The 13,133-nt window shown below is 47.3% G+C and overlaps 6 protein-coding genes across 6 annotated transcripts; 4 read left to right on the forward strand and 2 right to left on the reverse strand.

The window, feature by feature from the left end:
* Window positions 1–176: 176 nt before the first annotated feature.
* N7466_004086 (Multicopper oxidase type 3) lies at window positions 177–2,074 on the reverse strand (the record flags this gene model as incomplete). The annotated part of the gene is made up of 2 exons (XM_057163483.1): window positions 177–976; window positions 1,036–2,074. The coding sequence occupies 2 exons, from the start codon at window positions 2,072–2,074 to the stop codon at window positions 177–179; spliced, it is 1,839 nt and encodes a 612-aa protein (XP_057022164.1).
* Window positions 2,075–3,473: 1,399 nt separating this feature from the next.
* Window positions 3,474–4,174, forward strand: N7466_004087 (uncharacterized protein; the record flags this gene model as incomplete). The annotated part of the gene is made up of 3 exons (XM_057163484.1): window positions 3,474–3,627; window positions 3,681–3,740; window positions 3,795–4,174. The coding sequence occupies 3 exons, from the start codon at window positions 3,474–3,476 to the stop codon at window positions 4,172–4,174; spliced, it is 594 nt and encodes a 197-aa protein (XP_057022165.1).
* A 1,119-nt stretch (window positions 4,175–5,293) lies between these two features.
* N7466_004088 (uncharacterized protein) lies at window positions 5,294–6,967 on the forward strand (the record flags this gene model as incomplete). Its single annotated transcript, XM_057163485.1, has 2 exons — window positions 5,294–6,684; window positions 6,745–6,967. The coding sequence occupies 2 exons, from the start codon at window positions 5,294–5,296 to the stop codon at window positions 6,965–6,967; spliced, it is 1,614 nt and encodes a 537-aa protein (XP_057022166.1).
* A 1,138-nt stretch (window positions 6,968–8,105) lies between these two features.
* N7466_004089 (uncharacterized protein) lies at window positions 8,106–9,791 on the forward strand (the record flags this gene model as incomplete). Its single annotated transcript, XM_057163486.1, has 5 exons — window positions 8,106–8,612; window positions 8,675–8,777; window positions 8,831–9,106; window positions 9,199–9,650; window positions 9,726–9,791. 5 exons carry the CDS (start codon window positions 8,106–8,108, stop codon window positions 9,789–9,791), a joined length of 1,404 nt encoding a protein of 467 aa, XP_057022167.1.
* A 527-nt stretch (window positions 9,792–10,318) lies between these two features.
* Window positions 10,319–11,445, reverse strand: N7466_004090 (D-mandelate dehydrogenase-like dehydrogenase; the record flags this gene model as incomplete). The annotated part of the gene is made up of 3 exons (XM_057163487.1): window positions 10,319–10,669; window positions 10,693–11,054; window positions 11,139–11,445. 3 exons carry the CDS (start codon window positions 11,443–11,445, stop codon window positions 10,319–10,321), a joined length of 1,020 nt encoding a protein of 339 aa, XP_057022168.1.
* A 700-nt stretch (window positions 11,446–12,145) lies between these two features.
* Window positions 12,146–12,334, forward strand: N7466_004091 (kinase-like domain-containing protein; the record flags this gene model as incomplete). Its single annotated transcript, XM_057163488.1, has 1 exon — window positions 12,146–12,334. The coding sequence occupies one exon, from the start codon at window positions 12,146–12,148 to the stop codon at window positions 12,332–12,334; it is 189 nt and encodes a 62-aa protein (XP_057022169.1).
* Between the last annotated feature and the right edge of the window lie 799 nt (window positions 12,335–13,133).

Raw genomic sequence — 13,133 nt, forward strand, 5'->3', positions numbered from 1 at the left:
CAGCAGTGAATTACAAATAAGCTTATAAGCTTGAACAAATGAAATACAAAGGAGTTAAACACAGCCCAATAATTTATCCCGTCTTCCAGTATTTACTGTAGGCTCAATCAATCAATACCCTGTGGCCAGGCATGGACGATCCATAGAGATGAATCGAAGATATCTCGCCACAGATGTTAGACACCCCCGTCCTCTTGTACAATATCTCTCGAGGTATCATACTGATCCCACGACGCACAATTTTGTTCAATGGGCTTATAATCGAAGAGAGCGCGCATCTCATCCTGATTCTCAATAAACTGCAAGGCAAGTCCCATGTTAACATGCCAACCGATATGGCAGTGCATCAACCAAGCACCGGGATTATCGGTTTTGAACGCAATCATCAGCCAGCCACTAGGCGGCAAGATGGCAGTATCACGGCGCGGAGGGTTTGTTGTGAGCAGTGAGACATTAAAGACACCGGAACCTTGAGCCAAGATGTAGAAATCATGACCGTGGAGATGGATCGGATGTGTGACGGGGATCGTGGTGTTGATCATGAAATACACCCATTGGTTTTTCCCTGGAAGCTCGATTACACCACTGGTGTTTGTGAAATCCAAATCCTTGTTGTAAATGTCTAGCAGAGTTGGTTTTTCCCAGCTGATGTTCAAGGATGTGGTGTTGAATTCCCAGCGGAAAAGATTATCTGCGGTTTTGTACAGGTTGACATCGGTACTGTCATCGTATAAGGGGGCATCGACGTCCTTCTTCACCCAGGGGACAAGGTCGGAGAGTGGCATATCCAGGCAGTCGTCTGTGGCGACGAAGCCTGATGTTGTTGGGATCTTGGCACTGTTGCCATAGTAAACTATGCCACGGATGTTGGCACTCTGGTTGTTGGCTGAGCAAAGACTTGCGGGTATTGCCCTCATCCAGAATGAGTCAGCTACGTGTTGCTGGTTTGCTGTGACGATGACGTCGTAACGTTGGCCTATATTGGAGTTGTTAGTCGAGTCATGTTGATTATTGAAAGGCGGGACTAGTACTAACCCATTGCAAGACTAATTACGTTCGTTTTGAATGGAACAATTGGCACAAAGTCCATTCCGATTACCTCCAAAGTATGGTCATCAATGCTAAATTTCCAATGTGTATCCACGGACGGATTCACCAAGCGCAGCCGGTAAGAAGTACCCTGATTCACTTTCATGGTGAACCGACGACCTGATGCAATATGAGGGCTGTCATAGTCGGGCTGATAAACATTGGTACCATTGATAAGACCATTGGTCAGATTGGTGGGACCATTGATCTCATCTTCCAGATAAAGTTCATCAACAGTTCGATGCGTCCAATCACTCAGGAACAGAGGGCCCTTGTCCACATCATAGTTTGCAGTTGCTGGTCCGTTGATAACGAGACCCCCGTATACTCCCTCCCAGGCTTGCAAGCCAATGTGTGAGTGATACCACGACGAACCATATTGAACAGCTCGCCACTTGTAGGTCATGGTATTCCCAGGTGCAATGGGACACTGTGTAATGGAAGGAACACCGTCATTGGGATTGGTATAATTTTGACGAATGCCATGCCAATGAATAGTAGATCCATTCCTCTGTGCACCCAGGTTGTTGGTGACATGGATGATGACCCAGTCACCCCAGTTTGCAAATAGGGTTGGGCCAGGAAGGGTGCCATTCACAGTCCAAACTGGACGTGGGAAGCCATCTGGGGCAAGAATGACTTGCTTGACATCGAACCAATATTCCCTAGTTACACCGGTATTCGGTACAACACTTTCATAGTCTGTGTTGACACTATAATCGCACCAAACAGTTCTGTCCTTGGGGGTATTGCCTGGGCAAGCACTGGTAGAAGTCTTTTTACCAGAGCCCTGAGACCCAGAATTGGTATTGATGGACACTGCCCGTATCTCGGTTGACTTGATAAGGCTCTCAGAACCCCGGGCACCCACTTCAATGGTGTCGATGGACGTTGTGACAGACTCGAAAGACTGGATAATGCTTCCCGGGTATGCAGTGCCAACACTGATTATGTGGGCCACAAGGGCGATCAAGTGTAGCTTCATGACGCGTCGAGTGCAACTTATGGAAAACACAAATCCAAGCTGGAGGGCTGCGGCTCGGCAGGTAAGACCCGAATAGTAATATTTTTTCCTGTTTTAAGAGGTAAACTAAAAGGCCTCGTTATCTGGCAGGGAAGTATATATAGACTATTTTGGTAGCAAGCAGCTGAATGACTGCTCGTTAAGGATTCCCCTACTTGCTTTGAAGCTTCTCGAGCTTCAAGTGGAGAGTGTCTCATGTTGTGTGGGGAAAACGACGGCCCCAAGCCAGTCAAAATGAAGTAATTAATAGTAAGATCATGCATGACAAGCTGGATGAGAGCACTGACCCTCGAACACGACGTTTGCAAGGAAGTTGCTGTTGTTTTTCCCGGAATGATTCAAATTTCCACTCGATGTGACTCGCTGACTTGGTGCCCGACCCTCGGAATAACACGCCCTTTGAAAAAAAAAAGAAGAATAATGAACCGGTCACACGATCTGTATATGGGGGGAATATTGAAGCTTGGAGAGACCATCAACGTGTGGGGACCCAGTGGGTACAAGGTTATCTCCCCGAGTACCACTGCATTCTGCTGGCCATGCATGCTCGCATGCGATTTCCGTAATTACAGGCACGGCATGCAGGGTCGGTCATCCCGTACTCGGGCTTCGGAATTAGCAAATCGATATAAGAGGAATCATTACGTGCTGTAAGATAATCAGTAATTTCGCCAAGGAGATAAACTAAAGAGACTGGTAAGAGAACCATTAGGGCTGTACTAGGAACCATGGAAAACTCTGGAACTAGTCTTCCAACGTATCCAATATTTGATCGCAAGCGATTGAGTTCTACTTGAAAAAGTTATCACAGAGTTTACCGCGTGGCTTAACACGAGCCTGCAGGGATATGAACGAGCTATGGACAACACGGCATGTGAGGACTGGAGAACTGGAGAACTGGAGAACATACTTTTGTGTGAGCCCCGTTGATGCAGAAACCATGGAAGTCAGCTTGAACTTCGGAAGTAGGACCTCGGGAATAAGTTGAAAAAAAGTCACGAGCTCATGCAACACAGCCTTGTCGGGGAAAAAGAAAGATGCGTTGGAGGTTGCAAAAGTTGCCCAAGGTTGTCAGAAATGCAAGGATACATCCCGGTTTACCAAGGCCGCCACAAGATTGCTCAGCTTCCCCCCGGTCAATGGGTCCTGTAATTCAAAATGTTCCAAAAAAAGAAATTAATCCCCCGTCAGCAGAAAGATATATTGACCATGAGACTCCGTAAGCCATTCTGTCTTGCATTTCTGGACCATCGTCAATTCAGGTGAAAAGACTTCCAAAGTTGAGAGACAAGAGAGCATTTGAGGCCTCCAATCAATATCTCACCCATTCATTCGTTCTTTTTTTTTTTAAAAAATCAAAATGTTCAATCTTTTTCTTTCCTTGATTCTTGCTCTCTACTATGTACCCATCTGTTCAGCACATCCACTGGAGGCTCGAGAGGTTGGCACCACACCGTTCAACCTGTATGCTTACGGTACCAACATCAATGGACTTCGCGTTTTCTATGCAGACGGTATCTCTTAACTTGCTGGCATACTTGGCAGCCGCATGCTAACATCCGAATAGGAGAAGCGCAACTCGGGGATATGTCGTTGTCAAGCGCCACCAACAAGATCGCGATTTCTGGTAGGTCCGGTCTTACCCTCCAGTTTTGTGCATTCAAGCCTAACTTATGATCAGTCACATATGGGACTAAGAAGAACACATGGATCGCTCGACCACAAACCTCCACAGGAAACGCCCTCTTCAAGAGCGGTGACGGATCCTCGAATTCTACCTTACTGGGCCTGAGCTCAGGCACTGCGATAGCAAATCCCGTTACTTTCCCACTGTATGATGAGGCGTCCGGGTCAGAAATTAGCCCAGCCGGTGACCTCACTGCCGTGTGGTCCCTATATGGCACTTACGTTATACTTACCGAGACTGGTGCCAACTTTTACGCCAAGCCAACCGGAAAAGATGGTTGGTATATTCTGCTGTGGAGTAGGTCTGTCTCAGCCTCTGTTGACTATATTCCGATCACCTTGACAATCAACGCACCATCGGCTGGAAATACCTAGTGCTTGGACCTCCCCTGCGGCATGACGGTATTGTGGATCGATCTGGGACACGCATGGCTTGACGTAAATTGTGGAGGTCTGTGAATGGGAGGCCCAACGTGGGGTGAGAAGGAGCTTAGCCGATCATTACTGCTTTGTGTGGTTCATTTTGGATTCGGCACTTGTATTCTGAACCAACTCTGTTTGCCGCTGTCAGATTTCAAGTACGTGGCGCGTTAAAATCCCCGCAAGCCACCGATTGGGGCAACCCGCATGCTTGGCATGGTACAAATCAAGATCTTCTTGCTTTTCGTAAAATTTTACCGTATCTGGACTGTGGATTCTTACACTCTCGTATCGTAGGTGGGATTCGGTTGGGTTCATGCTCAAGGTGGATATAGCCTTTTGAGATCTACAAGGCTCCAGGGCTGACTCTAGACCGTATCGATCAGCCAGCCAAGTAGCACTAAGCTAGCGTGTGCCACAAGTGCTTTGTGAGCTTGAACAAATAATCCTTGTGAAAAGTATATTCTCTAAAAATAAGGATGTTGTGGTAAGATCAGGTGCCAAGTTCCAACCCTCGGAGTACCCGAGTACACATTAGAGGGGACAACAAGCATTTGCATCTAGAGAACCTTGGCATTGTGTGCAGTCTGTTATAGCCTATGTCATCGCTCACAAGGGCTGAATAGTGTTCATTTCAAGAGATCCAATACACTCGATGCCCTTTAGTACATCGATCAATAACTCAATTTTATTGGCTTTCATTTTTCCTGCCAGTTGCCCGTAAATAGTTCCAAAATACTTACAATTCCCCATGAAAATATTTCGATCTTTGAAGCTTTGCTCCGTCAATACGAGAGACGGGAGATATGCGTCCTTGGCATTCTATTTATGATCTCCTCATCATCGCCGATCGGAAGACTTCCGATCGCGTTATCTACTACTAACTAGTGAATCCACTACCAAACTAGACAGTGGTGCCGAGATCGGATAGAAGCTCTCGCGATCGATATCCCCCTCTTTCTCCTCCCCAACCTTGGAAAGCTTCACATCTGGATAATTGCCTTTGTGCACAGAGTATATTTTAAACAACTTTAGAGTTATACTTCCGAGATAACGTATCTCACTATCCACACAATGGGCAACACACTCTCGGCATACGAACAGACCCCTCACGAGATTGATCTGGGCCCCAAAGGAACTATTCAAGGCCTCCAATTCGACAAAAAGTCTCGGCTATATGCAGGTATTCCTTACGCGTTACCCCCAGTTGGTCCACACCGCTGGCGGAAACCTCGCCCACTCCCAGCCGATTTTAGCTATACCCAGTCCAATGGGCAACCATTCGATGGATCCACCTTTCGCCCAGTCTGCCCCCAAGAAGCTTTCGCCGGTGGGGCGGAGAAGGATATAGGACCAGACACCTACAGCGAAGACTGTCTACTACTGAATATCTGGACTCCCGTCGAGGAACCTGGGAACCCTGACAAGAAATGGCCGGTTGTCCTTTGGCTCCACGGCGGCTGGTTCCAGTTGGGGGAACCCCTCCAAGAGGCGGGTATGGACCCCACCGAAATGATCTCCACCGGAAGACTGAACGCCATTGTCATCGGAATCGGGTATCGCCTCAACATTTTTGGCTTCTTGGCAGGCGAAGCGCTATTGGAGGAAAGTAATGGAGAGAGTGCCGGAAACTTTGGTCTTTGGGACCAGCGCCTGGCCATGGAATGGGTCTACGAAAACATTGCCGCTTTTAACGGTGACGTGAACAACATCACGCTGGGAGGACGCAGCGCTGGTGCTTATGGAGTGCATGCGCAAGTGCTGCATGAATTCCGGCAAGAATCGCTGCCTCAGCTCTTCCACAGATTCTACATGTACTCCAATGCTATCCCTGCACAGCCGAAGGCACTTGCTGATGTGAAGCCACAATTTGAGGAGCTCTGTGATTACTTTGGTGTCTCGGTTGGTCTATCGGGCCCGCAGAAGATAGACAAGCTTCGCGAGGTTGATCACATGGACCTCGTTGGAGCTATCAAACACCTCAAAAACCATACCTTTCGCCCTGTCACTGATGAGCTGTTTATTTTCTCTGGCTTTACAGAGTACCACCGAAGCGGTGCTTTTGCTCGGCAATTCCAGAAAAGACGCCTGCGCGTCCTGATTGGAGAAGTGCTTAATGAGGAAACTCTATACGCGACGTATAATAGCCCCGAGCCTAATATTGATTCTCTGCGTCTGCAGCTGTCAAACTACTATGCCCCCGCAGCCACGGATCGGATCTTGAAATCCTACACGCTACCTTCAACTACCGATGCAGAGGAATGGAAGAAAGTCTACGGGAATATCATCGCGGATGGCCAAGTCCGCGCACCATCTCGCTGGCTAGTCAATTCATTGTCCAGTCATGGAGTGCCCTTGCGTGATATCTGGCGATACCGGATTGCATACAGGCTATCTTTTATCACCGACAAGGTCGCTCCACGGGCTTTTGGTGTTTCCCATGCGATGGATAAACCATTTTGGAAGTAAGTTTTTAGCTTTTGTTTTCTATCAATGATATGGCACGTACTAATGCGAGTTTTTAGCTTTGCCATTCTTCATGGCCCAACACCTGAAGAGAGAGATCTAATGGAGAATTGGATTCAGTCGTTCGTAGCATTTGTGAATGATGATGCAGAATACGAATTTGGGACGCATCAAAGAGATGAGATGAAAGTCGCTACCCCCGAGGGCAAAATTGCAGTCCAAAAAGATCAGCGATGGGATGAACTGGTGAAGTTGGGAGAGATTTTCGCTAGCGATGTTTAACGCTGTCAGTATACTTAGTAGGTACACATAGGTAAATCATAATGGATACATTTAGTATTGTTGTTTTTCTGCCTGCCGCTACTGCGATAAAGATACATTTGTTCACGAGTCAGATTGGGGGTTCGGGGTCGCAATCGGGAAAGGCTTTCCAATGGAAGATGAAAATCTAAACAATTGAAAGATAAAAGTCAGACACCCAGTCCAGGAAATTTTGCATCCGTTCAAACAGCTTTTCCTTGTCAGCGGCTACATATTGTGCCACTGCTCAAGGGAAAATGGAGAGAGAAGCAACTATATTTGCTTTGGATAATTTCTCTCGGGGGGATGGAGAGAAGAGGAAGGGAGAGGGGAGGAAGCAAGCACTGGATATTGAAGAGGGGAACGGTCTGCGAGCCCGCTAGCCACTACGAACCAATCCCCACGCATCATGAACTCCGGAAATACTACGCTCAGATGATTAGGGGAATCATAATCGCGATTCGCAGCCCCGTCCACCTGACCATTATCACGTGATCTCCTCACACTCTCTTCAATCTTGTACCTCTTTCCCATCATCGATCATTGTCGCGTTCGTGAGGTGACTGAATGAATCGGGATGGATGGCGGGAAACGAGGATGCGGACCGGATTGGAATAAACGAGGATGCGGACTGGGAGTAGTGGAAGATAAGGAAGGTTGACCTAGTCACTTAGGGGTGGCTTGTGGAAGGAAAGATGGTCTGCATTGTCTATTCCTGCACATGTGCGCCGACGCGCTTATATAACTACTAGTACTAGTACTAATGTAACCGGTAACGTAACCGGTGAGCAAGTCGGCAATATACGTGGCTGCTATTAGGCTGCTCGATGGGATAGGAGAAGACCACTCACGGCATCTACATGACATATAATTTGCACGACCCATGGGAGTACACCAGTTCCTGGATGGATGATTGGTCGCGGCGGGAGTGCCTGCCTCCGATCTCAAGTTACTAGCTACAGAGGTTCCTCACACACCGCCACTTCCATGTCATGTTCCGTCTTTCTTCTTTCATCTACTGAATGCTTGAACCCCTTCTGGAGAACACACCCAGATATCTTCCCCCGGTCACTTGTACTGTCTAGTAATAATCTCTTTCACGCACAGCACATCTCCCATTATGTCACCTCCTACGCATGGCAGTCCTGCTGAGGATGGCACGGAACCGAACTCAAGCCCAGAGGACTTGGTTCAGTCAATCCAGGAAATTTTCGCCCGCAGTTCCTCGGATATCCTCTTCTCAGTTGGAGGAAAGATTGACCTGACGAGTGCCACTACTCAGACCACTCACGAAAAAAGAGGTCCAGTAACAATTCGCTGGGACTCTGGGCCTGAGGGAAGCCACCTTAGAAAGATATCCTTCCCTCATGACGAAAAAAAGGCCGCCATGTCCGATTCCTTGGAGCATCTTTTGAAGGACTGTGAGCCTGCGACTTTTGGCCGTGGCAGTCAAGAGGTGCTTGACGAGGACTACCGCCAAGCTTCAAAGATGGATATCGACAAATTCTGCTCTGACTACTCACCCCACGATAGCCGGGTCATGGAAAGAATTGGCCAGGCCCTAGCATTCAGCTCCGATACCAAAAGCAGCACCCGTGGTCTCCGAGCCGAGCTATACAAGTTGAATGCAAGTCTACCATGCTAGCAGGTATCAAACTTCGCAAATGAACATACTCACAACAGAAGTAGGTCTACTCTGCGCCCTCGGGGAAATTCAAAGCCCATGTGGATACTCCCCGCGGAGAGGATCAAATGGGGTCACTTGTGGTTTGTCTGCCAACTCCACATGAAGGTATATGTTCTCTTGTCTCGAAACACTTGAACAGAGCTGACCACGAAAACAAGGTGGAGAGCTTACCATTCGACGCAAAGGTCTGCAAAAAGTCTATAGCTGGGGCCCATTGAGCACTTCACATATTCAATGGGCAGCATTTTACTCCGATGACGAACATGAAGTCAGCGAGGTCACCAAGGGGCATCGTATCACCCTTACATACAATCTCTATTGGACCTCATACAACCAGACGAGCATGGAGAGCTTCGTTATCGAAGACCTCCAATCGCCACCGTGGCTTGCGAAGCTGGAAGAGCTTTCCAAGTGCAAAGACTACCTGAAGGACGGTAATTTTTCAAATTTACTTCCCTTACACACAGACCATACGTGTGATCTTCCTCTTTCTTGCGTACTTTTCGCTGAATCTTCTCTTCAGTAGGTGCACTCGGCTTTTGTGCCACCCAGAAATATCCTCACTCCGCTTCGACTGCAGCCAGAGGCAACATAGAAGAGCGGCTAAAGGGCCTTGATATGGTGGTCTTCCAAGCATTAAACCACCTAGGGGGTTCTACACGGGTGACTACTGTAGTCAATGACACGGATTATCAAACGCAACTCCGGGAATTTAGAGAAGAGATGATGTTAGAAGATGAGAATCAAGGGCCAGAAGATGAGAAACAAGGGCCCGAAGAAGAGGAAAATGGGGCCAATAAAAAACAATGCAAGTACTATGTGGGCGACGGTTTCCACTCACCTCTCCTAAGAGACGAACTTGCCGACGAAGAAGAATACCCATCCCCAGGCCAGTTTGGAGGATATAGTCACATGGAAGTTACATGGCTCAACGAAAAACACCAGGGTAACCATGAGCTTGCGATGGCAAGTATTGTGGTATGCAGATACCCCGTCAGGATATGAGGCTTTATAGGTCCGGGAAAAGATTTTATGCTGACCATATACATGCAGACAGGGAATCAGCCTACAATGGAGGCCTATTACTCGACAGTCGCAATTATTGCCGAGTTTAAATGATCCCAACCTCTTCCAGATCGATGGATCAAGAGGACGAAGTGACCAAAAAACAAAAAGAGCTATACCTTGCATCTTGAAGATTACTTTTTCTGGTAGGCGCATATTCCATCAAGGAATGGAGATTTCTGGGCGCGGACGAGAATTTGATGCTAATATAACACGCGCAGGCAGAGAATCAAGTTATGGCTGAGGTCTATCGCTCAATAGATGCAATTTTTAAGAACTTTGAATCCTGAAATTATTTTGTCTTTGCTGGGTGAAGAGGGCACAAAGCTGATTCCCAAAAAGAATATTCCAATCAAAAAAATACATAGCTTTCACTTCAAGCAAAATAATACAATGCATGTATCCTTGAGGGTTTCAGTAATTTGCAAAGAAGGGCTACGACCTGCCCATTTACTGATCATTCAAATGGTTGAAATAACATGGTACACTGCCACCACACCTTGCCCACATGTGCAGGTGGTTTGAAGGCAACAGTTTGATGCTGCATAGTCCAACCTTGGAATATATTAGGTAAAATTCATCTAAAGCTTTGAAGACGTCTTCTTGATCAAATGAGCATTCACTGGGGTCACAGCCTTTCCACTTTGTTGGAAAGAGACAATATTCTCCATTCCCAAACGCTCAAATCCAATATGCGCGTCCACGGATGCACCAGCATTGTGCGACAAAATCTCGACGTTTCTCATAGCAGCAAGCTCAGGGTTGACATGAGGCTCGTTGAAGTGTACATCTAAGCCGGCAGAGGTGATATGGCCAGACTTCAAGGCATCAACCAGAGCTGCTTCATCCAGAAGCTTTCCCGGGCGATGTTGACAAGCCGGGATCCACGCTTCATCTTTGCCAGCAGAGATGCATTCAGTAGGGTCTCTCCGCTGAAGGGAGTAGCCACAACCACACAGTCCGACTCGGCAAGCAGAGTGTCCATAGACTTGTGGAACGTTGCGTTCGACACCTGCTCCAGCTGCTTTGGCATCTGCACAATATCGTGATAAAGGATTTTCATATCGAGCGCCTTGTATGCCTTCTCTGCAGTCCGGCGACCGATCTGGCCAAAGCCAATGATTCCAAGTGTGTTTCCTTTGGGGTTATGCGAGACCATTGCAAGATTGCGGTTGGCATCTACGAACTGATCTGCATCCACGGCCCGGGCTGCCATTGCCGACCATGAGAAAAGTCGGAAGGCGGAAATAATGAGCCAGATAGCGGCGTCGGCCACAGACTCTGTGCATGCAGCCGCGGCGTTGCAGTAGACGACACCTATGGCAGCAAAACAACACAATCGTTAGTTAATTATCGTGGACGTGCGTGGGCTTGCGGTCCTTCAATTCATTAGGCACATACCTTTCTTAGCCAAAGCAGCCGTGTTCACCCAGTCAAAGCCAGCGCCGGCGCTGGCAAAAATCTTGCAGGAATCAGGAAGTAGAGAGATCAATTCCTCATCCCAGTTTCCCATCTCGCCGCCAGTGTTCCAGAAGGGTCGGTACATTGCGACGAAATCGCCGAATTGTCGCTCCTTGAGCGCTCGAATGAATTCTGGCCGTGACATGCTGTACGATCGCTTGATCTCGAATTGATCTTTGAATTTGGCATATTGGTCATGATTCCAGCGGATATCGTCGCCCAAGTGGAGCACAATTGGTTTGCCCATATTGAAGATGTAGTATGTATGGATGTGTATGATGCGGCTGAATATCAATATGAGAATAAATGACCTTAAAACACGTTGGAAAGAATTTGCGGGGAGGAAAATGAGGAGAGAGCTCTTTCCCCAGAAAATATTTCAATAAATATTTCAAGTCTTTCTTCTCCACTTGTTGTTGTCTATAACGGCTATTGTACATCTTGAATCGTGATGCTCCGAGTCGGGGTTTGTCGGCTATTGATGTAGCTCGGTTATTGAAATCCGAGCCAACCCCGACTTTCTGAGAGAGCACGTGATTTTCTCATCGTCCTCATCCTTGCTGAGTGGCCATCGCCTCCAACAATCATACCACCGTAAAATACATAGTGCTGGCCCAAGGCTGCTATCAGGGGAATTTCTCACTTGGTACCACATGGGGTCACGTGACTTGGGTTTGCTTGTATGATCTGTATTTTTTTGGATATTAAGTATGGGTCACGTGCACGAATTCCTTAGAATCTAAATTCTAGATAGCCTCAGGCTAACTTCGTTCAGCTACCACTGACCAGCATACAATGATACGTTGCTTGAATACACTTGCTAACCCTGCCCATTTCCCCTTGTTACCGCATGATCCTGGTATCCTGTTCCATTTTATCAATCCCCTCCACGCCATCCAAAAGGACAAAAGGTCAACCTGAGCCCTTTTCAACGTCTGGGCTCCACAATGGCCGAAAACCATCGCATCGAGTATGACTGGGTTAAGGGTGTGGAGTCACTTGAAAAATACCAGCCTGGAGGTTATCACCCCATCATGGTCGGAGACGTCCTACAAGACCGATATCAAATCGTAGACAAGCTTGGTCATGGAGGCTATTCGACGGTTTGGCTTGCCCAGGACACTCATATTCAGTGATATGTTGCTGTGAAGATCAATATAGCAAACGCTTTTCGGCGCGAGGCAAAGATTCTCGAGGCTCTAGTTATCTGCTCCGTCTTCGCCCGTGAACCTGGGCGCGATTTCATATCTGTTTTCCTAGACGAATTCAAAGTGCGAGGGCCCAATGGAGAGCATACATGTTACACAATAGCCCCTGCGCAATGAAATTTGGGAGAGATATCCTTCAGTCGCCTTTTACCCCTCGAAGTTGCTCGAGCACTATCATATGGACTTGCGCAGGCCGTCGCTTACACACACTCACAGGGCTATGTTCATGGAGGTATGTTAATGAGTCATGACGACTGTTCTCAATTTTGCACAATTAACTAATAAGAAATATCTAATTCCATCTAGATATTCATCTGGGCAACGTTTTGATCAAGCTTCCGTCAAGTTTCGACGACCTTTCTATCAAACAACTTTATCAACAAGGGTCATATGACGCGCTAAGCATAATCTGGACGCATTGATGTATTAATCTGCCTGAATCTGCCTCAAATCCCTTCTCAAGTCTATTTTCAAGTCTATTCTTCTAAGAAGGTTCTTGTGTACATCCAGATCAATCGACGAATTTAAGCGGGGTCTGCCAAGAGAAGCAATGATGCCGTTAAGGCTGGACTCTGGAGCTATTCTTGTCTTGTGGGAATAACATCTGGATTAAATTATCGGCAGACTTGAATCATTGATTTCCACTTTTCATGATCATCTTCACTGTATACCTATAGCCTGGTAGATGAACAAACATAGCCGAGTCAAATGAAAAGCCAGTCTATTC

Source organism: Penicillium verhagenii, assembly GCF_028828195.1.
Source record: "Penicillium verhagenii strain IBT 33310 chromosome Unknown utg000005l_segment0_segment0, whole genome shotgun sequence".
Classification (NCBI taxonomy): domain Eukaryota; kingdom Fungi; phylum Ascomycota; class Eurotiomycetes; order Eurotiales; family Aspergillaceae; genus Penicillium; species Penicillium verhagenii.